At 37.4% G+C, this 24,734-nt stretch overlaps 1 protein-coding gene across 2 annotated transcripts in view; it reads left to right on the top strand.

The window, feature by feature from the left end:
• BAZ1A (bromodomain adjacent to zinc finger domain 1A) overlaps nucleotides 1–24,734 on the top strand; it is a 65,746-nt gene that overhangs the window by 33,706 nt on the left and 7,306 nt on the right. For both annotated transcript variants that reach the window (XM_041396553.1, XM_041396543.1), the window contains exons 9-21: nucleotides 728–894; nucleotides 1,685–1,780; nucleotides 4,207–4,345; nucleotides 4,795–4,941; nucleotides 7,329–7,424; nucleotides 7,553–7,777; nucleotides 8,434–8,599; nucleotides 8,887–9,000; nucleotides 9,542–9,666; nucleotides 11,278–11,886; nucleotides 14,470–14,633; nucleotides 14,816–14,970; nucleotides 17,492–17,640. In XM_041396553.1, coding sequence (XP_041252487.1) covers nucleotides 728–894; nucleotides 1,685–1,780; nucleotides 4,207–4,345; nucleotides 4,795–4,941; nucleotides 7,329–7,424; nucleotides 7,553–7,777; nucleotides 8,434–8,599; nucleotides 8,887–9,000; nucleotides 9,542–9,666; nucleotides 11,278–11,886; nucleotides 14,470–14,633; nucleotides 14,816–14,970; nucleotides 17,492–17,640 — 2,352 coding nt within the window. The remainder of the gene's footprint in view (nucleotides 1–727; nucleotides 895–1,684; nucleotides 1,781–4,206; nucleotides 4,346–4,794; nucleotides 4,942–7,328; nucleotides 7,425–7,552; nucleotides 7,778–8,433; nucleotides 8,600–8,886; nucleotides 9,001–9,541; nucleotides 9,667–11,277; nucleotides 11,887–14,469; nucleotides 14,634–14,815; nucleotides 14,971–17,491; nucleotides 17,641–24,734) is intronic.

The following is a 24,734-nucleotide window of genomic DNA, read 5'->3' as shown; positions in this document are numbered from 1 at the left end:
TCATTCACATATGATTCTAACTTTCCTGTTCATTCAAATAAAACAGTAAGAACTCCTTTTATTTGTTAGCCTGTGTGTGGGCTGATGGGCACTGTCTGCCCACAGAAAGTGGAAATTCTATCCTGTTGTTCTTCTACACATGACTGCAAAGAAATCTGCATCTCTTTAGGCAGCAGCATTTATTATCATTTAAAGTTCAGCTTAAACTGTGTAAATGAAGTAAAATTTGAGCAAAACACACTGAAATACTACAGAGGTTTCAAATGTATTGACTTCAGTAAGAACTAAGTATTTAAAGATCACTTATTTAAAGGTTTTTACTATCAGAGATACTTCACAGTTGTATGCCACGCTTGGTTGTGACATGCTTTCATTAACCAGTCATTACCAAGTATGTTGCTGTAATTATATGTTGGAATCAGTTCTCATCTTTCTGTGTCAATTGATAGAAACCAATAAACAAGTAATAACTTTCTGTATACTCATAAAACCAGATATATTTAACTTTATTACCTGTTGACAACCTCGTAAAACATGTCTAATACATAGGCTTGAAACTCTGATTCTGTAAAGAACTTCCAAGTGTTTGAATTTCTGGTTGGTGTGGAAACAATTCAACAACCATATCTTTTTCATATGTTAATTATAAAAATACAGTCTGTTTATCAGTTAAAACTAACATTTTACAGAAGAAAAAATAACTCAGGTTTGTCATTTTCCTTTATAGCTTTTGAAAAAGCTAAATTAAAACAAGAGAAGGCAAATGCTATAGAAGCTAGGAAAAAGGAGAAAGAAGATAAGGAAAAGAAGAGAGAAGAATTAAAGAAAATTGTGGAAGAAGAAAGGATGAAAAAGAAAGAAGAGAAAGAGAGACTCAAAATAGAAAAGGAAAAAGTAATTCTTTTGAAGTATATGTGTTTCATATAGGAACAGTATTATGGCTTTCTAGTATAATGGCTTTTTGTTTCTTAGTCTCTGAAGTTATTTTCCATTAATCATTTTCAGTTTTTAGAAATGCACTTTAGAAGAATAGGCAGTTACAAGATTGGCTGATGGATTGTATTTCTGGTTAACATTCTCTATAATTTTAGTTTATCAGAAGTTAATTTTGAATTTGAACTTAGTTCGTAAGTTCTGTGTTTGGTTTAGGGTTTTTTTTTTTTGCCAGTAATGCATAAAACTATTTGATTTAATGGTTGTCTTTTTGAAGAATCTGTTGTGCATGAGATTGACAGCATATCTAATGGTTGTGAGTTTCTGTGTGGACTCTTTTTGGATGTAAATTGCTAAATAACTTTTTTTGTCAAGTTGAATGTGAAGAAATTATAGCTAGCACAATATTTTACCACAGCCAGGTTCACTGTGGTTGAACGGATGTTTTGAGGCAACATTCATAAATGCTCTCTAGTTTTTGATATTTTTTCTTTAGCCACTTTGTTAAAAAGAAAAAGCCCAAAAGGCCCCCCCAACAAAAGCAACAGCTAATCCAACAACATGTCACCTCATTTAAATATTTTTGCCAGTATCATTTTATACAAAATAAAAATGAATAGATTACTCCATTTTAATTAAATGTGATGCTTTGTTTTTCAGTATGATAGAACAGTAAATGGTGCAGTTTTAGAAATTGCAGTAAGGCCATGTAACAGTATTTATATAGTCACAGTTGTGACTATTTTTTTAGGAAAGAGAGAAGCTGCGTGAGGAAAAAAGAAAATACGTGGAATACCTGAAACAGTGGAGTAAGCCTAGAGAAGATATGGAGTGTGATGACCTTAAGGTATGATTGAATTTGGAAGAGCTGAAGATTCTAGTTTGCAGGGTCCCCAGATGGATTGGATTCCCTAAAATCTAGATCTGATAGGAATGCTAGAGGCTGTGAGTCACCTGCAGTGTGTAATACATATTTCCCAGTGGCAATTCTAATGGGATGATCTGCATCTGCATTTTTAACCTCCAGAAAAGTTGGACAGTAGGCTGTGCTCAGTCTACAATGGAGTGTGTTCAGTGTGCTGGCATTACTGAGTGAGGGGTATTGAGTGTACCTGATTTTTCTGTGAAGTATACAAAATGAGCTAACTTACCAAAATGTGAGTTACGTAAAAGATTTGAGTAATGAAAAAACTAAATTTTTGGCTGGGAAGGTTAGAAAAGACATAGGCTTGTTACTTCCTGAGGCATTCTTTTGATTTAAACTGTAGCAATATACTATATATAACATGTTTAATGAGCATTTGTCATGATGATACTGGAAACCTGTAGAAAGTCACAAGAATTTGCTACTCAAAGAACTTAGGTTTCAACACACTAGAGTGTAGTGTGGCTGTACACAACAGAAGATTTTCTAGTGTTATACACTTTATTGGGATTCATTCTGGCAGGGATAGCAAAAGGAGGCAAATAGTCAGAAACACAAGGATGAGAGTTTGAGGTACACAGGGAACTGTAACAAGTGTAAGGAGGGTAAGTGGAAATAAAGGACAGTGTAAAGTGAATTCAAGTGAAAGCACTGATTGGGAGAAATATGAGAGCTGAACATATTTGCAAGGAGAGCTGTATGGCCACTGAAGATGGAAGTGAAAACTCCTAGCTAATTAGAAAGGGGAAAAAAGCTGAAGAAAGTTAAAAAGGCCATTGCTGAAAGAAGAGCAAGCTGTGAAAACAGTGGTGCTGTATTTCTACTGGAAAGAAAAAAGGAGGGGTGGAAAAGCAGTGTCATCACTGCGCTGAGACACTGCTGCTCTACTCACCCCACTCTGTGCCTGGTGCAGCCTCACCTGGAGTACTGTGTGAGGTTTTGGGCACTGCAATATAACAAAGACATTAAGCTATTAGAGAGTGTCCAAAGGAGGGAAAAAAGGATAGTGAAGGGCTTGGAGGCGAAGCCCTATGAGGAGTGGCTGAGATCACTTGGTCTGTTCAGCCTGGAGGAGACTGAGGAGAGACCTCATCACAGTCTACAACATCCTTGTGAGGGTAAGAGGAGGGGCAGGCACTGATCTCTTCTCTGTGGTGACAGTGACAGGACCCAAGGGAATGACCTGAAGCTGTGCCAGGGGAGGGTTAGGTTGGATATTGGAAAAAGCTTTTTCACCCAGAAGGTGGTTGGGCACTGGAACAGGCTTCCAAGGAAAGTAGTCAAAGCACTAAGGCTGACAGAGTTCAAGAACCATTTGGACAATGCTCTCAGGCACAGGATGGTTCACATGGATGTTTCTGTGCAGGGCCAGGAGTTGGAATTTAAGGTCCTTGTGGTATTTACAATTCCAAATAACCTGTTATTTTATGAGTCTGTGAATTGACAAGAATATAAATAAAGATGAGTTTAGGTGGGGACTGCTTTTGAAAACATTCTCATCTATGGAAATTTATGAAATATCTTACTGTGTTCTTTTGAAGCATACTATTCGGCTTTCTTCTTTTTAATACTTGTGAACTACCACATTTGTGGAAAAGATCCATCATTCTGAAAATTATTCAACTATGTGTGCTAATTAACAGTAAATGAAGACAAATCTTGAAGGATTACACAAAGATAGTAATTTCAAAATCAAACTTGATGTTAGGCACTGTAATCTGTGATTTGAAGGTGGTGTCTCTGTTAAGCAGTCTTGTTATATGGTTATATCGGCTCCCTTTAATGTCTTCAGCTACTGTAAGTGCCTTACAAATGCAAAAAACCCAGTGCCAGAACACACATATGTTAGACATGATCTTGCATATCCTAGTATTAGAAGGATGTGTTTTATGTGAAGGTGTTAGAGTTTTGGTTTGCTTGTCTTTGCAAGCAATCATAAGTAACTTTTAAGAGTATGTTTTTTTTTTGCTTGTCCAGACAGTTCAGGAAACTGAAATTCAAAACTCTTGTGAAATAATACAGGTATAAAGGAAAAAGCCAATGACAGCCAATGTTTTTAACTTGTAGTGGGATTTACTTCATTTAATAAAGATACAAACTTCATAGACATTAATGTAAAATTCTTGAGGAAGAAGTTTACTCAAGTTGCATGCTCTTCAGTTTCCCAAGTTAGTACTATCACTGGTGTTACAGTGACAACTGATCATGTGTCCCGTGGGACTCGTTTTAATAAAATGCTGAGAAACTCAACAAATACATTCCTTAGAATAATAGTGTCTTCGGTTTTAATGACTTGTGTGCTTTGCACAAACCAAATACTGTATTAAGTGGTCCCATTTGGTTTGCAGGAACTTCCCATTCCGGTGCCAGTGAAGACGAGACTTCCTCCTGAGATCTTTGGTGATGCTCTGATGGTTTTGGAGTTTTTACATGCTTTTGGGGAACTTTTTGATCTTCAAGATGAATTTCCTGAAGGAGTGACTTTAGGCAAGTTGTGGCTTATGTGGCAAGGTGCCCCACTTTGGTGGTTTCCATTCTACCAAACAACCAAACATCTTAAGTGTGCACAAGTACCACTGCTACAGAATTCTCTGTGTGGCTTTAATGTGTCAGTGCTAGCACATGCATATCAATCCAGTTTTCAGTTCACGGTCAACTCCAAGGGGCTTGTAAAATCAAAATTAGTTCTGGAGTACAAGTTGTTATTCTGCTTATCAAAAGAGCTACTTGTACATTTTTCTTGCAGTTCTATATTAAGAAAACAATGTTTGTTCAGCACTTTTTCTGGCACCATCACTCTAGGAATATATGCAGTAAATTACGGAAACGTAATTTAATTATCATACCTGAAGAAATAAAAATGTTTTCATTCTTCAGTACATTATTTTTTTTCCAACTTTGCGGCAAAAGTGACGCTTCTTAAACTTTATTCACAGAGGTTTTAGAGGAAGCTCTTGTAGGAAATGACACTGAAGGCCCACTATGTGAATTGCTGTTTTTCTTCCTGACTGCCATCTTTCAGGCAATGGCCGAAGAGGAAGAGGAAGTGGCCAAAGATCAAATAGCTGATGCTGAGACCAAAGGTCAGATCTTTAATTTTACTGCTGAAAAGCTGAACTTGCACTGGAATTAACTTTAAGCTGCATGATATATGGCACTCCTTTTTTTAACCTTGTCGTATTATGCATGGATATTTTATGTAAATGGGCTTTGTTTTTCTCTTTTATTGGAAATTAAAGCCTTAAACTGGGCATGGACTTCAGGGTCTGGGGGGAATAGAGGAAAAGGAAGCTCATTGTTACTATGATTGTATCCAGCAAAGCATAATAAGCTTTTAACAGCGTTGCTTGTGTTTTGGAGGCGCAGGAAGCATCTTTACCTTCCTCCTCTTCCTCCAGCACTGTTACATGTTTCTCCTGAGGGTCAGGAAACAAGTAATTTTCCTAAGTCTTCTCAAAGATATCTGTATCTATAAAAAAACCTGTATCTAACTAGATTAAAAGCTAAAACTCCCCAGCACAACTGTAATGGAGAATTGAATATTCATTGTCCTTCAAGGTTATCAGTTGTCCTTGAAGTTATGCATCCACAGCTCCTGGATACCACCATTTGTGTTCTCTCACTAAAGACTCTCACAGTCACTTTGACTTTGGTTTTTGCTCTAAAGCTGATGTTGCCCCCATTTTCAGAGGCATTCAGTGTATACTAACCACTGATCAGAAAGACGTGCAGGCTTTGTTACAAATTTGTGGTCCTGTGTTTATGGACTGCCAAATTTGCTGACTAAAGGAGAAGCTTTGACCCGTCCTACTAGCCTTTATTTCATTAGAGGTAGGTACATAAGAACACTCCCTGTTTGAGGTCAAGTGAGTTCCATGGTACCCCTCCAAGCAAGGTGTGTGAGTTAAGCAAAAGTTCTTTTAATTCCTCCCTTGAAGAGTGTTTATTTTCAGGCTTAAGATTGATGTCCAGTCTATAAATTATTTTTATATAAAGCGTGGGCACTGTCTTCAGTATCAGTGGCTGCTCTTGTTAATTGAATAGAAATTTGAGACTGTGTTAATAAATTTAGAATGTATTTTAATTACTGTTGAATTTAGCTATTAAACTGTATTTGTTAACTACTGAGAGTATTGCCTTTGCAATACAAACAAGGATTATCAGGTAATAATGGAATAGTTGATTAGATTCTATATTATTTGTATGGCTGATCAGAAAAAACATAATGTAACTTTCATATTTTAATTTGACATAATGGGACTGACAGTTGCAGTAGTCTGCCATTTTGTTTCTAGTTTAGCAGAATTGTGGGTAAGGCGCTTCATTTATTGTGTTTTACTTGCCTCAGAACTTTCATTTCTTGTCACTCTTGTTTAGGTATCTTCTTTTCCGTAAAAGAATTACATGGTCTTGGCTTGGTAATTCTGGCTAACCAAAGTAGCAGTAGTCAGCATGTTTGCTCAGTTAAATTCTGTACAGGCAGCGTTTCTGCAACAGGCAACACCACGGGTGTGTGGTTTTGAGGTGTACAGTTCCTTCTTGAAGTGTGTTATATAGTTAAAGTGAGAGGGGAAGTGCAGAGATTCGTTTTGCTGTGTCTGGGTGACAGTTTTCAAACAACATAAATCATCCTAGAGAACTGTTGTGGATTTCCATTTATGTATTGTTTGTATGGTTTGTATGTGTGGTTTTGACTTGGTGACTTTAACTGCTTAATAATTTGGATTTGAATAAAGTGAAATTGTTGAAACAGCATACACTGCTGAAAATATTCTGCCAACCCTCTGGAGAAATACCTGTAAGTGCTGAGGAAATCTTTGTTTAAGAAACAGGAACTTGCTGTTTCTCCCTTTCACTTCCCTGCTTTCCTGGTCAGTTTGCTTATGTATGATGGTCATTAAGTGCAGGTGCTTGATTTGGTGAAATAAGATTTATTTGTAATGTCTTAGTAATTGTGTTTGTGCAGAACAGGCTGTATCTGAGTTACAGATAGAAAGTATCAAGTGAATGGTGATAGCCAGTATCAAAATACATTATTGTTTTGAGTTATGCTTCCTAAAAACAAAATTATGGTAAGAAAAACAGTGTGTTTGAGGAAAGGAAATACAGGTGTTCTTGCACTGCTGCTTGTCTGTACTTTCAAGTGTGTTCCTGGATTTGTTCTTGCTGCCTTTTGTGTTGCCATTGTGCATGTTCTGCATGTTGCGGTTGCTTTAACAGCTTAGATGGTGTTCTCCCTATATATAGCATGTGGTGCATGTCCTTAGCTTTTAGTTGGATTTTTTAGTTGCATTTCAAGATCTGTAAATTTTTGTTTGGATGTTGAATTGAGTTTTGAATACGTTGATGCATCTGTAAATATCATCCCTCTTTTTGCTTTGTCTGCAACTCTCAAAACGCAGCTTCCTTTCCTCCCCTCCACAGTACAAATTTTAATTTGCACTAGAATAAAGTGTTTATTTCCTTAAAGATTTAACAGAGGCTTTGGATGAAGATGCAGACCCCACAAAATCTGCACTGTCTGCAGTTGCAACTTTGGCAGCTGCATGGCCCCAGTTACATCAGGGTATGTGTGGGTTTCACTTCTTGTTTTGTTACTGTTATTATTTTGCTCTGTATTTTAAAGAACTATTTTTATATTTATATACATTTAAATATCTGTATAAAATAACTGTTTCTTCTTCTCAACTGTAGGCTGCAATTTGAAAAACTTGGATCTTGATAGCTGCACTCTTTCTGAGATTCTCAGACTTCACATTCTAGCATCAGGTGCTGATATAACATCAGCCAATGCAAAATACCGTTACCAGAAACGAGGAGGGTTTGATACTACTGATGATGCTTGCATGGAGCTGAGATTAAGTAATCCTGGTCTCTTGAAGAAACTTTCAAGTACCTCAGTATATGATTTGTTGCCAGGTAATAAAAGATGATACATGTTAGGGAATATTAGATTGCTCAATAAGTGGTCAGTTTTTCAAGTGCTTCAGACCAATAATAGTCAAAATTTATTGTCTCATAGAATAATTGAGTTTGGAAAGGATCTCTGGGGATCATATGTAGACCAACACTCACTCCCTATGCTTCAGTCCCCACAAGCATATCCCACCGCATCAGAGGTTGCAGAGCTAGGCAGTCTCATTAGTTCTGAGTAGCTTTTCTTTCATCCCATTTAAAAAATGTTAGTGTTACTTGAATGAGGGGATCTCTCTGAAAGAAGCACTGGTGTGTTTGATTCAGCTTCTGCTTTTTTCCCCCTGTTTGTATTTGGGTCTTCTGTTCATTGTTTGGAAATGGAGAAAAATTTCTGCCAACTCTCCCTTTATCTCTACTTTGAAGAGAATACTGCATTTTACTAATTTTGGTGGTAAAAGTTATTAAATTAAAAATAAAGGCTTGTGTCTCTGAGCAAAGCAGATAGGCTTTCAGGAAATGTCTCTGGGAATGCACCTAGTGCACTACAAATGTTTATTCACTTGTTCTTAAGTGAGAACAAATCCAGTTTGGAGTCTGTAAGAGTTAGGCTTGTTATCAGTTACATAGTGAAATCTAAACATCAATCCAAATTTTATTAGGAGAAAAGATGAAGATCCTTCATGCTCTCTGTGGGAAACTTCTGACTCTGGTCTCCACTCGAGATTTCATTGAGGACTCTGTTGATGTGCTACGACAAGCAAAACAGGAGTTCCGGGAATTAAAGGCAGAACAGCATCGCAAAGAACGAGAGGCAGCAGCAGCAAGGTAGGACTAGGATATAGAAAACTAAATTTTGGTGCTACAAATGAGATTAATCTCTCTGTTGCAGAAGGCATATGAGAAACAGTAGTAATGTTTCTGTTCTATGCTGGTTTTCTGGGACAGTAGAAAGGAGTGAAGCTTAGTTGTGCTGAATGTTGTTGTGCTAAATGTTGTTTTCCCATGTTTCTGCTATTTTTGGATGATGTTTTAGTATAAAAGAAAACTATCTGGTGGACAGACCAGATAGTAGATTAATTGCAACTGCTTTTCTATATCCTTTTTACTATTAGGATACGTAAGAAAAGAGAAGAAAGATTAAAAGAACAAGAGTTAAAAATGAAAGAGAAACAGGAAAAGCTGAAAGAAGAGGAGCAAAGAATTCCTGCTGTAGAAATATCTGTTGGGTATGATACATAGTATTACTGTTATATATAACATAGAGCACTTTCCAGCTTTGTGGCCAGACCTCATACGTGTAGTTTCATTGACTAGATCATATACAAAGTGTAAAAACTGCCTGTTTTTCTGTAGGGTATTAATTATATTTGCTAGATGAGGCAAAAATGTGTAACAAGCATTTTACAGAATGGTACATATATTTTGGGAAGGAAACTTCTTAGACATGAAAAAAATTTACCACAATAGAACTACTCTAAGATGTCTCCAAAAATGTTGTGATTATAATAATAATACTCTCCAAATGTAAGTGTGGGTACCAAAGAGCAGGTTTTAGTCCTTAATATAGAACTTCACATTTACAGTTTAGTGGGTTTCTTTTGGGCTTTAATATAGTCTGTAATTTACCGTTTATTTTTTAAGAGCATTATAGGTATTTTACTAGTTAAGTACTTTGAGATAAAAGTACTCTTTGTGTCAAAGATGCCATATTTTATTGTGTATTTTTTATGGGTGGTTAGTCACACTTTGTTTATTTTGCTGTGTCAGGGAGGAGGAACGAGAAGAGCTTGATACTAGTACAGAGAGCAAAGAGATGGAACGTAAAGAGCGAGATGTGGACACAGTCACAGAGGATGAAGAAGAGCAGGGACCAAACAAAAAACGACGGAGAGGTAATGCTATAATGGATTTGTTTGTGTACCTGTGCACCTGCATGCACTATAAAACACCTGCATACTATAAAACACAAGCAAGCACTTGTGTTTTATAGTAAAAGCATCAGTCTTTGCTGTAATTTTCTTTTAAGGAAACACACTCAAACATGATCACAATGGGCTGTTGTACATTGAGCCAGCCTGGTGTACTTCTTATGGTCAGCTGTATGTTCTTTTGCACTTCTGTTTCTTCTTGTCTTCCATACATGCTGTGTGGATTCCTCTTTTCCTAAGAGGATTTTTTAATTCCTAAAAATGTTATGGTGTTGCCATTACAAGTACTTGCCCTCATAGAGAGAGTCGTAGGAGTTTCATCTAATAGGACATGGTGTGGGTTTGATATTTTGAATTTTTTTTTTTTTTTAGTAAAGTGCAAAACCAACTGATATTTGAAAAGAAAACATCGGATGAAGCATTTGGGTTTAGTTTTCCTTTGTAATGAAGCAGCATGCCTCCTATACAAGAACAAAAGCAGACTTATGCCTAGATTTAATTTTGTCAGCAGTGTGCTAGTAGGAACTGCAGTGCAGTAAATGGTGCTGCCTGCTGTTCCTAACTAAACATAGATGTCACCACAGGAGGAAGAATTGTTGGTGGCTTTGGGCTGTTAGCTCATCCATGTCTTTCTGCTGGGAAGGCTTCATGCTGGTGTCAGTGAAAGTCCTGGATGATTGTGGACTTAAGTTGCAAACTTGTACAGCTCCTAACTGTACGCAGGATGGAAATTCTAAGTAATTCAGTAATAGAGATTTGCATGTTTGTAACAGCTTTGCCATGAAAAAGCAAGGAGATCTTAATCAGAATTTCAGGTTTCTCAAATACCCATGTTTGAAACATTGTGACTGAATGATAAACAAGTGTTATTTTATTCATACGGCTAGGGAACTAGAGGTCATACTGGAAACAGGTAGAACTTGAGTGTTGACTGCACCTTTCAGGTTGCATGCATCAGTTATGAGACATACTGGTCAGATGACAACCAGGACTTAATACTTTTGTGTAAACTAAAGATGTGAACTGAAATGTTTTCCACTGGTACAAATTGAGGGGAGAAAATAATTGTAAATACTTGATCACTTTAATTTTTAAATGTAAGATAGCTGAGTTTGACATAAAAGCTGCTATGTAGGAATTCTGGTCTTTCTTGAGACCTTTGGTGGTTTAAGATCATCATTTTGAGTATGATAAATAAATACTGGATCATAGTTTTTATTCAGTAGTAAAATTACTAGCATTTTACTTTATCCTTATGTTTCTATTATGCATTTTTGCATTCTTAAAATTTTGATTTTTTTCTGATATTGAACGTGACAGTGACAGTAAATGAGACTTAATCTAGTTTCTGCAAAGTGAAGGTGAATCTAGTTTCTGCAAAGTGAATTATCTGTTCTTCAAGAGAATGGGGGTTAATCACTTGAGTTTTTCTACAATAAAACCAGTGAGCTGATGGTCTTTGACAGTGTAAGTTTGGATAACCCAAAAGGGACAGAACTAAAACCTGCCCTTTACTTGAGTTTTTGGTTTAAAAAATATGTAAATTAATTGCTATCATACTTCTTTTAACTTTAGGAAGGCGAGGGCAAAATGGATTTAAAGAATTTACAAGACAAGAAGAGACCACTTGTGAAAAGAGCGAACCTCTTACTGCTGAAGATGAAGAAGCTTTAAAACAGGAACAACAAAAGAAAGAGAAGGAGCTGTTAGAAAAGATTCAGAACGCAACAGCTTGCACAAATATCACCCCGTTAGGTCGTGACCGCCTCTACCGACGCTACTGGATTTTCCCTTCTGTTCCTGGATTGTTTGTAGAGGAGGACTATTCTGGTCTCACAGAAGACATGTTGTTGCCTCGAACCTCTTCCTTTCAGAATAGTGGACAGTCTTGCACAAGTGAACCTCAGGTATTCAGTAAAACTGGAGAGTCTTTGAAATCCTCTGAATCTACCTCCAATATTGACCAAGATTCACATACCAGTGTTGTCGTAGAGGTGCCAAGGCCAGTATACAAACCAAACCGTTGGTGCTTTTACAGTTCTCGGGAACAACTGGACCAACTCCTAGAGGCTCTCAATTCCCGAGGACATAGGGAGAGTGCCTTAAAAGAAACTCTTTTACAAGAGAAAAGTAGAATATATGAACAACTAAGCAGTTTTCCTGTGGAGAAATTCCATATTCCAGGTAAATGAAAGGTTCTTGGTCTTAATTTGATTCTACGGATAAAACTTCTATATAATATTATAGAAACCTCTAGTTCTAATTCAACTGTAATTTCTAAGATCTAAGAATTATTCTTAAGCTTTTTTTCACTCAGTGGAAAACACGTTTGGTTTTTTCCCTGCCTTCCATTTTTTTTTTCTTCCTGCTTGACAGATCTTTATGGTATTTTCTGGTGTTTCATGCTAAAAAAAAGCAATAATTTTCTGGGATCTTAGTGCTTAGTAAACCAGAATTGGCTTTTAAACAGACAACTTTAGGAAGTAATTTTAACTTCGGAAGAAGATTAACTGGGGAATAAAAGTTAATACATGCTAAAAAGCCATGTAGCTGGGTTGGTTGTTACATGGATTAACATCAGTGCAGTGGCATTTTGTGATATTATTCTTTTCTGGGTTTTGTTTCCCTTTTCTTCCTTTGGCAGACACCCAGTGCAGAAGGAAGCAGCAGGATAGCAGATGTTTTTATGGGTTTTTAAACATAGGAGTGTACTGAACACCATCCTGGACCTAGGATTTAGGGCTATTTCCTTTTTCTCCTAGCCAAGTATTTTGCCATTTATTGGCCAGCTATTGGCTCCGGTCACAGATAAAATTCTGCATGTACAGGCTTACAGCTGGCTTGCTTATAGTGTGTTGGTGGGTAGACAATGTTACCAAAGTGAGACTCCCTAGAGTGATGTTTAAGAAATTGCATTTTGTTTTTAATTATGACAAATTACCTTGAGGATCTGGGGTTATCGGTACTGGGGCAAGGGGATATTATTCACAGCAGACACAAATTCTGTTTTCCTGGAGTGGGTATGCTAGGGCATGCTGTGAGCACATCAGATACTGCTAAGTTTATAACTGATCTACCATTTCTTTTGGTGGAAACTAGCACAAGACAGAGTTTTTGCATAGTAATTAAGCTTTATTTTGAGGCCCTTTTTCTATATTGGGGTTTTTTTTTTGTGAGAAAATCTCCATCTTCTGATATGTTGGAGTTTGTACATATGGTTCCTTATTTTCTTAATTGCTGCACCTTTGTCTGTATTTTGTGTGTTGCTTTCTTGATGTCCACAGTCACAGATTTTTCTTTTAATGTTAGAACTGTAGAATAACTGTTTAATAATTGATTTTCATTAAAAAAAAAGAGGCAGCTTTGAACTTCACTTGAATAGAGATCAAGAAAATTCAAATGCAGTGGTCAAATACCAATGGTGCCACACCACTGTGTGATAAGCAGGGATAAATAGCCACCTGTAGATGTCATGGGTTGGGAGCTTTTCTGCTGTGGACTCCAGATGCTGTCCTATTGCCTTTACTCAAATGACTTGTAGGACAAGAGGGATTCTCCTGCAGCGTAGGCTGTGCTTCTGCCTTTTTCAGGTCCCACTCAAAAGAGCATGGAAATAAAACTGATATGTGCTATTACTTGATTTTATTCCAGTACCCACTAAATTCTCCTTGTCAATTACTTGAAAAGCAGTTGCTGCTTTTCTAGTTCTGCTTTTTCTAGTTCTACTCAAGAAAAAATAATGCATTTCTTCTTTGCTTTTAAACTAAAAAAGACCTTTCCCACCTCCAGCCATTAGAATTGCTAGTCTACATTTTCAGAGTCTTTGCATGATTACTTTCATACAGGGAATTGTTTCAGCAATTGAGAGCACCTTAGAAATTCATGCTGTGCTTTCTTAGCAACAGCTTTATTTTTATTGTTTATTAAATACTTCTTAAATGGTTGCATGTAACTTCTTATTACTACACTCAAAGGTTTTAAGGTAAATCCTGTGAACAAAAACGTTCACCACCTATGCAGACTTGTGAGACTAACTTAGGATTTGGGCAGACTTTCAGCTCTTTCCTGTGGCTTTTGAGTTTTTGCATGAACTTTGAGTTCTCTTGGGAGTAGGTTTTTACTATCATCATCATCATCAGCTTTCTTGTTTTCATAAATTAGCATGTTGTCTTGCTCCTTTTTTCCCTGCCTTTAATTAGAGGACACAGTCAGTCTTGTCTGTGCCTGTATCATCTTATCTTTCTGTTTTGTTCTAAGGTTAGGTTTTTAAAAGAGATTTTATCTTATCTTTTTCTGTTAGGTTTTATGATTTTCAGTTGCACATGCTGATTTTAAGTGTTTCTGTGATAAAGATACATGCACGAAAGACAGTTGAAAGGTTCTCTTATAAAGTAAGAGCAATCAAATAATAGAAATGTGACTTTATTCTCTTTTTTTCCTCCTCTGAGATAAGTAACACCAGCCTTGCTCTACTACTTTCAAAGAATTTTAAGACAAAAGAACTACTTTTAAATTAACAAGGATTTCTTTCACGAGTTGTTATGAGTGGATGCCAGTCATCTATTGCTCATCATTACCCTGCTTGGTTGAATCAGATTCCTTAGTTGGCACAGATGTTGGTGTTGGCACCTAGTTACAGGAAGGGAATTTTGAAAAAAACCCATGTTTTCAGCTTGTTCTGTCTTGTGCTATTGTTCTCTCTGCCAACAGCTGCTTTAAAGGAACAAGAAATACTAACACCAAATTACTTACTTGCTGTTCTTGCAGAAAAACCTCAAAGTGATGTCAGACCTCCTATAGGACGGGGAAGGGTGCAGAATGTCCACGATGGATCTCACCCATCTGCAGAGAAGCAGCTTGAACTGAGACTTAGGGACTTTCTTTTGGACATTGAAGACAGGATCTACCAAGGAACATTGGGGGCTATTAAGGTATTTGTAAATGGTAGAATGTAGGTACATAATGGTGCCATCAAGTCTGTAACTTAAATGGGAACTCTTTCATGCAATGGTTTTACTAAAAGCATAATTAAATTAAATGTAGATAGTAATGGGTACTAAAAGTCTGTGTCCTTTGATTCTTTAGAAACCTCAAATTTGTATGTTTGCTTCAGGTTACAGACAGACAGGCTTGGAGAGCAGCCCTAGAACATGGGCGATACGAATTTCTGAATGATGAAAACAAAGAAAATGGCATTATTAAAACTGTGAATGAAGAATCTGAAGAAATGGAAACTGATGATCATGATAAGTTTATTGTGAAAGACAGGTAAGTGCTATAGTTTAAATAATGGTTCTTCTCTCTGAGTTTTATAGCAGTGCTCTGGCTTTGTTTGGCTGGGGAATTTTTGACCTTCAAATTATTTTTACCCTTAAATTCTTCCACATGGTGATTTTTAATACTGTAAATCTTAAAATGCAGGATTTTACTTTGGTTTATAGTCTGTAAATGATGCTGTTCTATTACCACGTAAGACTAAGGCACCAATTTTTACATCTTTGAGTATTCAGATACTCCACTGCTCACAGTAAACATTAATTATCAAAGAAGGAACACGTGGTTTCATTTTGAAGTAACTTTAAATGCAGGGAGAAATTATACTGGCAATTGATGATGTGTTTTTCAGAAGAACCTACCCCAAAAAAAGCCCCAAACCAAAAAAACCTCACACAAACAGAAAAACCTCCAACAAGACACAAAACCAAAACCCACCAAACAAAACAACAAAATCAAAACACTGCAATTTCTGAAAAGAGTAGGGGTGTTGTAAAGGAAAAATGGTAACTGTAACAAATCTGTGGTTGAACTGGCATGTTTACTTGCCTTGTGAGTCATGGTAAGAACCAGCAGGACAGAAGGCCATGGTCTGGATTAACTTTAAGCATAGCAGCAAAATGGAGATGTGATGTTACATCATTTAGGAATGATAATACTTCTGTGGAGCAAGCTGCAACGTAGTAAAAGGAAGGAAACCTCCAATCCTACAGTGTTGTAGCTGTAAAGTGTTCTGTGGTGTTTGATTTTTAAACATTTGAGACAGATGTGGCTCTCTGATAGCAGTTCTTGTTGTAAATAAAACTTCAGAAATGGTGAACATTTCTAAACTCTTAATTCTCCAGAGTTGCATACTTGTCAGAAATAAAGGTCTACCTTAATATAGTTAATGCATATGAAATTGTGTCTCTTGATAGGGTGTGAATTTTGAAACACTTGAGGAAAAAAGATTCATTCAAGACAGTCATTGTACTAACATACTGTTTGCCTTAAACATTTTGTGACATTTCTGCTGTTAGGCTTCTATAAAAGCTGTATTTCTGAGTGGACTAATGAATGCTGTGTTGGATGTTAGGAATTTGAAGTTCTTTGGGTTTTTTTTTTTTCTCATTTTATTTCCGTTTTCATTCATCACTGTGAAATAGAATTTTCCTGTAAGACTGTCCTTTGAATCAGAGTTCTCTAGTTCCTTGCAAAATGATTGGGATCATCCTTTATATTAACTACACGATTTGCAGACATTTGGTTCCTGAAAACCACAATATAGAAGAATTCCACTGTTGTAACTAAGAAGCTGAAATTTATCTGTTTCCGCTTAACATTGGGTACTTGTTCCATTGCCAACTCTCAATTCAACTACGGAACTTTGTAGCATCATTTTTTTCCATTTGATACTGACTCCATCAGAGTTTCTGAATATAGTCTACTCTAATAAAGTCTTGCATATTAAATCAGTGTGGGATTCTGAAATCATGTGACAGATTGCTTTTGATGTGGGGCTTTTTATCCACCTCAGAGCAAGTGACATCTCATTAAGACCTTGGAGTTTGACTAGTGAAATGTAAATAACTCCGCAGCTTTCTTTCTGTTTGCTTTCAGGCTCTCAAAATGTGTGTGACTGCAAAATATAATGAACAGCTTTTAAGTGTGAAAAAAGAACAGGGACAACCAAAAGCATTGCTTATTCACGAGAATAAGGCACAATCCAGACAGTTTTAATTAGTTAATTTTTTATAAACCCCAAGTAGAAATGAAATTTTATTTTCAGTAGTGTGAGCTGCTCTTCACACATTACTTAATGTTTATGGTTCAGAAAGATTAGCTACATTTTGAAATGATTACTTAGTATTTTGGTCCTGTTTTATTGGAAAACTACCTCTTTGGTGGTCTGCTTGTTTATTTGTGGGGTTTGTATGGTTGGTTTCAGGGTTTTTTAGGTTTTTTTTTATTGTTTGGAAGGTTTTTTAACCACCCTTACATAAAAAATTACTATTTTGTAAAGCATGAGGACATATAAGTTAGCAATTCTTGATTTACATTTAAAAATTACTTTGTTTTTATTTTTTTTATTTTCTTTTCAAAAATCTTTTGAATTGTAGGGATCTGTGTAGTTGAACTTCTGTGGGTGGATGTGTTCTAAAAGACTACACTTTGCCACTGGAAGTGTTTTCACTGAAGAATTGTTGGGACTACATTCTTCACAGAAATCTGTCTTAAACTAGCTGATGGATGCCACATCAGATTTTCTGGAAATCTTAATTGTTTTGAAATTTGTCATCCACATTTCTTGCAATTTATGTAACTGTTACCTAAAAACGATTTGTCTAGGTCAACTAGGCTAGCTGAGCAAACATAAACATTAGGATGGCTCATCACACTGTGTAGTACCCGTTCAGGTCAGTAATCCGTGCGAGTACATGGAGTTAAAATAAGCAGCTTCTGCAGATACATTTGCAGGTATCTCTAGTATTAACCACAGAGACTTCAAAGATAATTTAATACATTTCTCTTCTAGACTTGTTGGGTTAAAAACCGAAGCTCCAAGTGCTGCATCAACAAGCACAAGTACTCCTCAGCCAGTCAGTAATGTGGTCCACTACTTGGCATCTGCACTGCTTCAGATAGAACAAGGAATTGAACGCAGGTTCCTCAAAGCACCTCTTGGTAAGTCTCAGAATTGAAACTATGTCTCTAATCTTGTGTAAGATTTTCTAACTAACAAACCAAACACATCCACTCTAACACTGCAGTAAAACCCCTGACCCCAAACCCACTTCCTTGTTTTGTAAGACTGGATGCTTTGGAAGGATATCTTGAGGAAAAGAAGAAAAAGTTAATACACACATATGTATTCATTTTTACATATATATATATATGTACACATATATATTGTATGAATTAACATGCAAATTCTTAAATGCATGCTTATTTAACATAGATTTTTTTCAGTAACCTTGTTTATGTGGTGTTACAGTTACACTGATGCATTGGCAGACAAACTGTACCCTTAGGCAGAAATGATCAATCTTTCTGGGGAACACTATAGTTCAGAATAACTGCTGAGACCTAGAACTATAGTTCTAGGTTGCAAAAATGTTTGTTTCTTTTTATACTGTTTCAGTGAAAGCAATATAGGCCTAATTTACCTGGATCACCTTGTTCTGCAATAACAGAATACTTACAGTAAAGTATAGGAAATACTTACATTGCAAACATTAAAATTCTCAGGTTTTGCATTTGTGCTGTAAAACTTGGAAATAAAAGGTTGAAGAAAAATTTAAACCAAAGCAGGATTACAGCTTGACTGTGACACCTCTTACTTGGCTTCCTCTGATGAGGCTTCAGAGGTGAGATAGAGGGTCCAAAGTGCATAGTCGGTTTGTTCTCCCATGATCCCTCAGGTCTGGATTCCTTCGGATCCTTTTGCAATTCAGAAGTGGACTTTGATCTTAGAGAAATGTGTCAAGGTAGTTCCTCCTTCCCAAGGTGGCTGTCTTGGTCAGACTTGCTGTGTCGATGGCACACTGGGGATGAGCTGTGCTCTGTGCTTGCTGGGCTGCTTTGCCTCCCACCTCTTGTTTGCCAGCACAGTGCATTCCAGGGTCCTCCAGAGCAGCAACTGCTACACACCCTGGTAGACTGATACTCTCCTCTGAAAGTCACTGTGTATAAAATCCTTCTGCTCTGGCAGACTCTGCTGTAGTAGTTAGACAAAAATGCAGGTTTTGGTGTGTTAAGACAAGATGTTAATGCCCTGTTGGCGCAGTTGACATGAAGTTGTTTCTGCATCTTGGCTGCTCCTGCATGGAGCCTGCTGTCTGGGTATCAGTTGCCACTGAAGATGGCTTTGAGCTAGATTTGTGCCAGAGACTGACATGTGGGCATGGGTTCCCTTCCACAAGCTTTTGATATCAGTGTGATGACCTCTAGAAGAGGGAAGTGCAGCAAATGATTGAGATGAAAGGGGAGAGCACAGGAATAGTTGAAACCGCAGCTGTTGAAAAACTTTACTTGGCTGAGTGTTTAGTCAGCTCAAATATGTCTGCACTTTCCAAGCCAGGCATGATACAGCTTATTTCCTGCTATATGACTAGATTGCAACCTGTGCAGCAGTTAATTGACAGTGCCTCTAGCATTTGTCCTACTTTTCATGTACAAGTTGTAAATACATTGTGCATTATATGCCTCCATTTCCATACGAGGTCTGTGAGTATTTTGCTGACAGTCCATTGCTGACAGTGTTAAGTTGACTATTCTCCTAAGGGGAAAAACATGGTTATTAGCAGGCTGTGGCCATTGGTCATGCATCCTCTGTTAGAGAAGAAAGACTAAAAGAAAAATGCCCCAGAAGTATTGGAGAGAAAGAAGACTGCTAAAACACTTTCTTATTTTTGGTGGTTTCAACTCTGCCATAATCTTACATTGGTTCATGTTTTTGCCTTGCCTTTGGAGTGATGGTGGGTTGGCTTTTTTTTTTAACTTGGAAATCCTGTTCTCTTAGGCATTTTATACTGAGTGACAAAGGGAGTATATAAGGAAAGCAAATATATGCATTTTGCATGTCTTAAATCTCTGATGTTTGTTTACTGTAATGTGCCCGTGCATCTCTTCTGCTGTGAAAAATGCTACTGCTCTAAGATTACAGTAATGTATAGAATAACCGACATTGCTGAGGAGCAGGAAGGATCCCAGGTGTCCTCTGGTCTGGCTTGCTGCCCTAATCATTAAGTGACAGTGTCAGGTTCCCTCTTGCTTTTTGGTGCCAAATGTCTCATGTTTTCAGTTGCGTAATGGGCTGCTTTTAGCAGGAGGTGAATCTGAATGAAGGCAAGATTGTGTATGTACGACAGACACAGAAATGTTCTCTACTTAGCTTGACAAGGAGGTGTTTGTAGTGCTTTTAATGAAAAGTGGACACTTGTTTTTCAGGACTGCTGTGTGTTCAAAGCTGTGATGCATTTTTTCCCTGACCCCTCTAGAGTGTGACCAACAGTTTTCTGATGATAGAAATTAACTCAAAGTTTGTAACTGCTGGGGTTTAGTTTGAGGAGTTTTTTGTTTTGTTTGACTGTTCTTACATAGATTACTGTGTCTCTGCACTCATCCTTCTCTTTTTTTGTTTTTTCCAATAGGAGGGATTTTTTTAATAGTTATGTAAGGGAACTCCCCCCTTAGACAAAATATCTGTTTCTCATGTTCAATCTGATCATCCCAACTTTTTTGGCTGATTGAGTTACCATTGAAATAAAAATTTTGGAAGTCAAGCAAGTGCTGTGAGTTGTGCTTTTGTAGCAATAGAGAGGAACACTTGTAAAAAGAGTCCCCTGCATTTCTGCTTTAAACCACACTGAAAATGCTGTCTTTGTCATTATTTCAGTTCTTGCTTTCACTGTGACGTTTCTTTGCCCTCTCTATCCCTCCCTTTATCTGCTCTGTTCCTATTAGGGAATGGAGCCATACTTAACAATTTTTAGTTTTCATTTATGGCTGCTAGTCCTAAAGCCAGCACACTGAAATTCCCCGCAGTCACTGGCAGGTTTATGCTGGTGGCCTCCAGGGTGCAGAGCAGACAAAGGGACCCAGCACAGCAATAAAAGGACCAGCTGCTCCTCTCGGCTCCGTTTTTGTTTGAGGCTCTATCAGGCTGCCAAGAGCCTTGCTGGTGATTCTGATAGGTTTAGAGTTGAGGTGCATACCAAATGTTCAAGTGGAAGAGCAAGAAAAGACTGACAGAGAAGATAGCAATGTGAAAGGAGATCTGGAAACCCCAGAAATGGCCCCTTCAGCCTCACAGAGCTGCTACATGCCCACTAATCTTCTGTTGTCTGGTGATCAAATGTAACGTGATTTACATTGTATGCATTTCTTAATTATGAACTGTCTTTCTGAAATCTTTTCATTAAATATTACTATGAAAATTTGGTTTTTCTTCCTTTCAGTGCAACCCAAGGTAATTTTACAGGAGACTCATGGAAAGGAGGGAGAGTAGTTACAGTACCTTGTTTTCCTGCAAAATTTTCAGAGTTAAGATGTAAAAAAGCCTTTTTCTTTTTTAAATAATTGTTTGAAGGAAACTCTCAAGTCCTGCTTCTCAGAAAAAAATTGTTTGAGAAGGAAGAAATACAAGCAGTTTTTATTATGAATTTTGCTTCTTTTTGGATATAAATTTACTCTTCCTTGCATTTCAAAATACTTTGCAGTGCAGTAATAGGTCTCATAATTCCTTTTACAGAGATGTGAAAGTTGAGGTATAAAATGATGAAGTGATTTGGTTGTCCTGGAGTTCAGTGAGGCATCCACAAAAAAAGTCTGCCTTGTGCACTAGTTCAGGACTTCAGTCATTTAAGCATCCTTCTGATTTCCATGCAAAAGGTTGGATTCTAATTCATGGGAGCACCTTTGAAACTGATGGAGGGAACCATTTGCCTGCTTTGTAACTTGTACCATGCACTTCTTGCGTGACAGAAAAAAAACAAAACCAACTTTTTTGTTCCTTTTTGCTTGTCTTTATTCAATTCCTTTCTTTTTAGATTTTATCTTTGTTTCCTGTACTCCCAAAGCTGTTTCCTTTCCTGTTTATAATTGTCCTCATAATAGCATCAGACATCTTCCAACAGTATTCTGGGATATGATAGGTATATACACATACTTTTTTATTATACTTTTATTACTTCCCTGCAGAGTTTCATGAGCAGAGGCAGCAAAGGTGGAGATGGGCTTTTTTATGATAGAGAATTTTTGTTTACTCTTCAGAGAAGACAGTCAAAGAAGGTGCCTTGTAATCGGAGCAGATGAGGTTGACCATGGCTCTTCCTTCCTGAGAGGTTAATTTAATCATTTTAATACTTGAGAACACACCTGCACAAAAACATCCAAAATACATGTTTCAAGTGGACTGATGAGCTAATTCTCTTGGTCCTTGAGAGCTGTGCCCATAACCTGGCTACATTTTTTGAGCTGTGAGGAGGTTTGTGGTAGCACAGACCAAACAAATTGTTTGCTGAGAGAGAAAGCTGTGGTTAGTGTCTGCTCCTGTGGCATTTGCACCAGAGATGGACAGAAAGGTAAGGCAGAGTAGGATTCAGAGCTTTTAGTTCAAGCATTCTGTTTGTACTGGGAGTCAGAGTGAACACTGGGATGTGCAATTCCTCCCTGCACAGTACTCCCTTACCCTTCACTGTCAGCACATATTGAGAACCACTGTTCCCGGTTCAAGTCATGTTTTTAGACTACACATTTATGGAATATAAAAATTAATTAAAAAATAATCTGCCGTGCTTCAAAAAGGTATTTGAAATAACTCTATGAATTTAATGTTAGGTAATGCAGAAGATGATGAAAGGCACCACTGGGGGTATAAAAGGAGGAAGAGAGTGAAAGACGAGACTAGTCAGAGAGATGGTAAATTTTAAATGTTACTTGTATTACTAAGAATTAGAAAGCATTGAATATTTTATCAGGTTTTCTTTTTTTTACTGTTTTTACTTAATTAATTTTGTAGCCAGTTCCTTACATTGAAGGTATTGAAGCCAAAGGTTTAAACATGAAACAAATACAGCTCAAATATTTAAAATGAAGAAAAAGGTTTCTGCAATCAGAAATAAAGAACTGTATTTTTTTTTTTCACTTTGGGACCAAATCTGCCTGTTCACATAATCCTGGGGTTTTCTTCCCCTTTCTTTTAATGTCCCCATTTTTTCTGAAACTCCACAGCATTGTGCAACTGCATATCCTTTCTAGAAAAACTGAAATGGAAAACCCTTCCCTGAACTCAATTAGCTATTGATAGATGAGTGCATAGATCTGTCAAATGACTTCATTTGCATTGTAGCAAGGCTTGGAGGACTTAGCTGACAGAAGGGTATCCCACTGCGCAGTGTAGAGCTGCTCAGACACAAAGAAAGAGGCCATTTCTCCCTCTGAGTTAACACTATAAATGAGAAAGATGATGGATGGAAGAAAAAAGTGTTATTCTTACTTTACAAATTGGGATCTGAAACAGGGGTGTTGTTTGGCTTGTTTGTTTCAGCAGCAGGACATGCTAAAGCAGGTTGTGGTCTTTAATTTTCATCTCTACTTGCTCTGCAAATTCACAATCGCAATATATTTGTTGTGCTGTGCAATGAACTATATTGGTGAGCCAATCCAGGCTGAAAAAAACCTCCAAATAAAAGTAATAATGCTCCAGCTGTCATTGTTAGCCAAGAAATGCTCGTCAGGCTATATATATATGCTTAAGATAAAGTGCCTTTAAGAGTAAGAGTTACAGTAAAAATCTGATTTAAGTGATTTTAATTTTCTTACTGAATAAAAGAAAATACATGGAGATATACTGCAGTACTGTGAAAAGGACCTTGTCTACTGTCTTCAGAAGACTGAATTTAACATGGGAAGCCTAAAGTCTCAGTAATAGGAAATGTTAGGAAATACAGGTTTGCAGTTCAGGAGTGGCTGTATTTTATTTATGAAGCTGTGTTGCCTGTTTATCCTCTGCCTTCTCCTGTCACTTCTCCTGTCACTTCTGCTTGCTGCTAATGCAAATGTATGCAAGATTAGACAAATCCTGGCAGCCAGTTGATGAGAAGGCAGAAGGGCCTTGCCAGGAGAGCAATTAGTCTCATTTTTGTTCTTTCATTTTATTTGTTATTAGATATTTTCTCTTCCTATTCGTGAGACTGGATCATTTGGCAGAAAGGTGCATCACAGGCCATTCATGTGCCCACTTTCAGTAGTCCAGCAGGCAGGGTGGCATTATATACTGGAGTGCATCATTAATCAACTGAGGTCACACAGTAGTAGCTGGACTATCACTTTTAGAAGGGAAGACTGCAGACATCTGTATAACCAAAAGCACTGTTGCATGGTCTCTTCCTGTCCTCAAACCCTCTTACTTTAAAATGCAAGAAATAACTTTACAGCTTCAATAAAGAAATCAGCTTTCTGCCCAGCAGCAGCAGTGCAGGGTGTCATGTATACCTTCTATTTCTCTCAGGTTCTCAAACAGCCTGTTTGCTTCTGTAGTTCCCAGCTGCCTATTCCCATTCCGTACTGTCCCCCTCACTATTCAGTGTGTGTGTTTTTGTGGCTGCTTCCATGGCCTGGATTGCAACCCAAAACTATTTGAAAATACCATCTAATTTCTCACCCCTGTTCCCTTCCCTGGCTCTTTTTAACTTAACTAGGGACTCAGGTGTTACTTGGTTTGAGACTTGATGTGCACCACAGGTCCCTCCTGTGTGCTATGTTGCTCAAAAGGTATTAAGGAAACAGTTACATTTCATCCTGGTCAGTCACCCAGCCTGGTCAGATGAACAGAGATGCAGGTGCTTGTGAAGGCAGTGCAGGGCAGGAGTGAGGGCAGTGAGGCATGGGCAGAGGGCTGAAAGGCTCTCTGGAACACTGTGCTGGAGCAAGTGTGGGTGAAAAGTGCCCTTCAAGCTGTTCTTTGCCAGTGAAGTTTCAGGTACTTTCTTTAGACCTGTTGGGATTTCCAGGTGTAAATACAAAGGAAGGTAAATTGGACATGTGATCATTTTTTTCATGATCTTAAGTAATGTTTTATACTTTACAAATTGAATCAAATTAAGGTTCCAGGTTGATATCTGAGTTTACTGTCTTATTAATGACTTATGTGTGTGCAAGTTCTAAGCTGAATAGGTATTGAAGAGTAAAATCTTAAAGCTCCAGCATGTTGGAAACTATGGAGAAAATACTCCAGTACTGAAGAGATAAGACAAAGGTTGAATTACTATCTCAGT

This window comes from Onychostruthus taczanowskii, unplaced genomic scaffold (assembly GCF_017590055.1).
Source record: "Onychostruthus taczanowskii isolate IOZ18803 unplaced genomic scaffold, ASM1759005v1 scaffold1, whole genome shotgun sequence".
In the NCBI taxonomy this organism is placed as follows: Eukaryota; Metazoa; Chordata; class Aves; order Passeriformes; family Passeridae; genus Onychostruthus; species Onychostruthus taczanowskii.
Note: the sequence above shows the minus strand (reverse complement) of the source record. Positions and strands in the feature narration are given on the sequence as shown.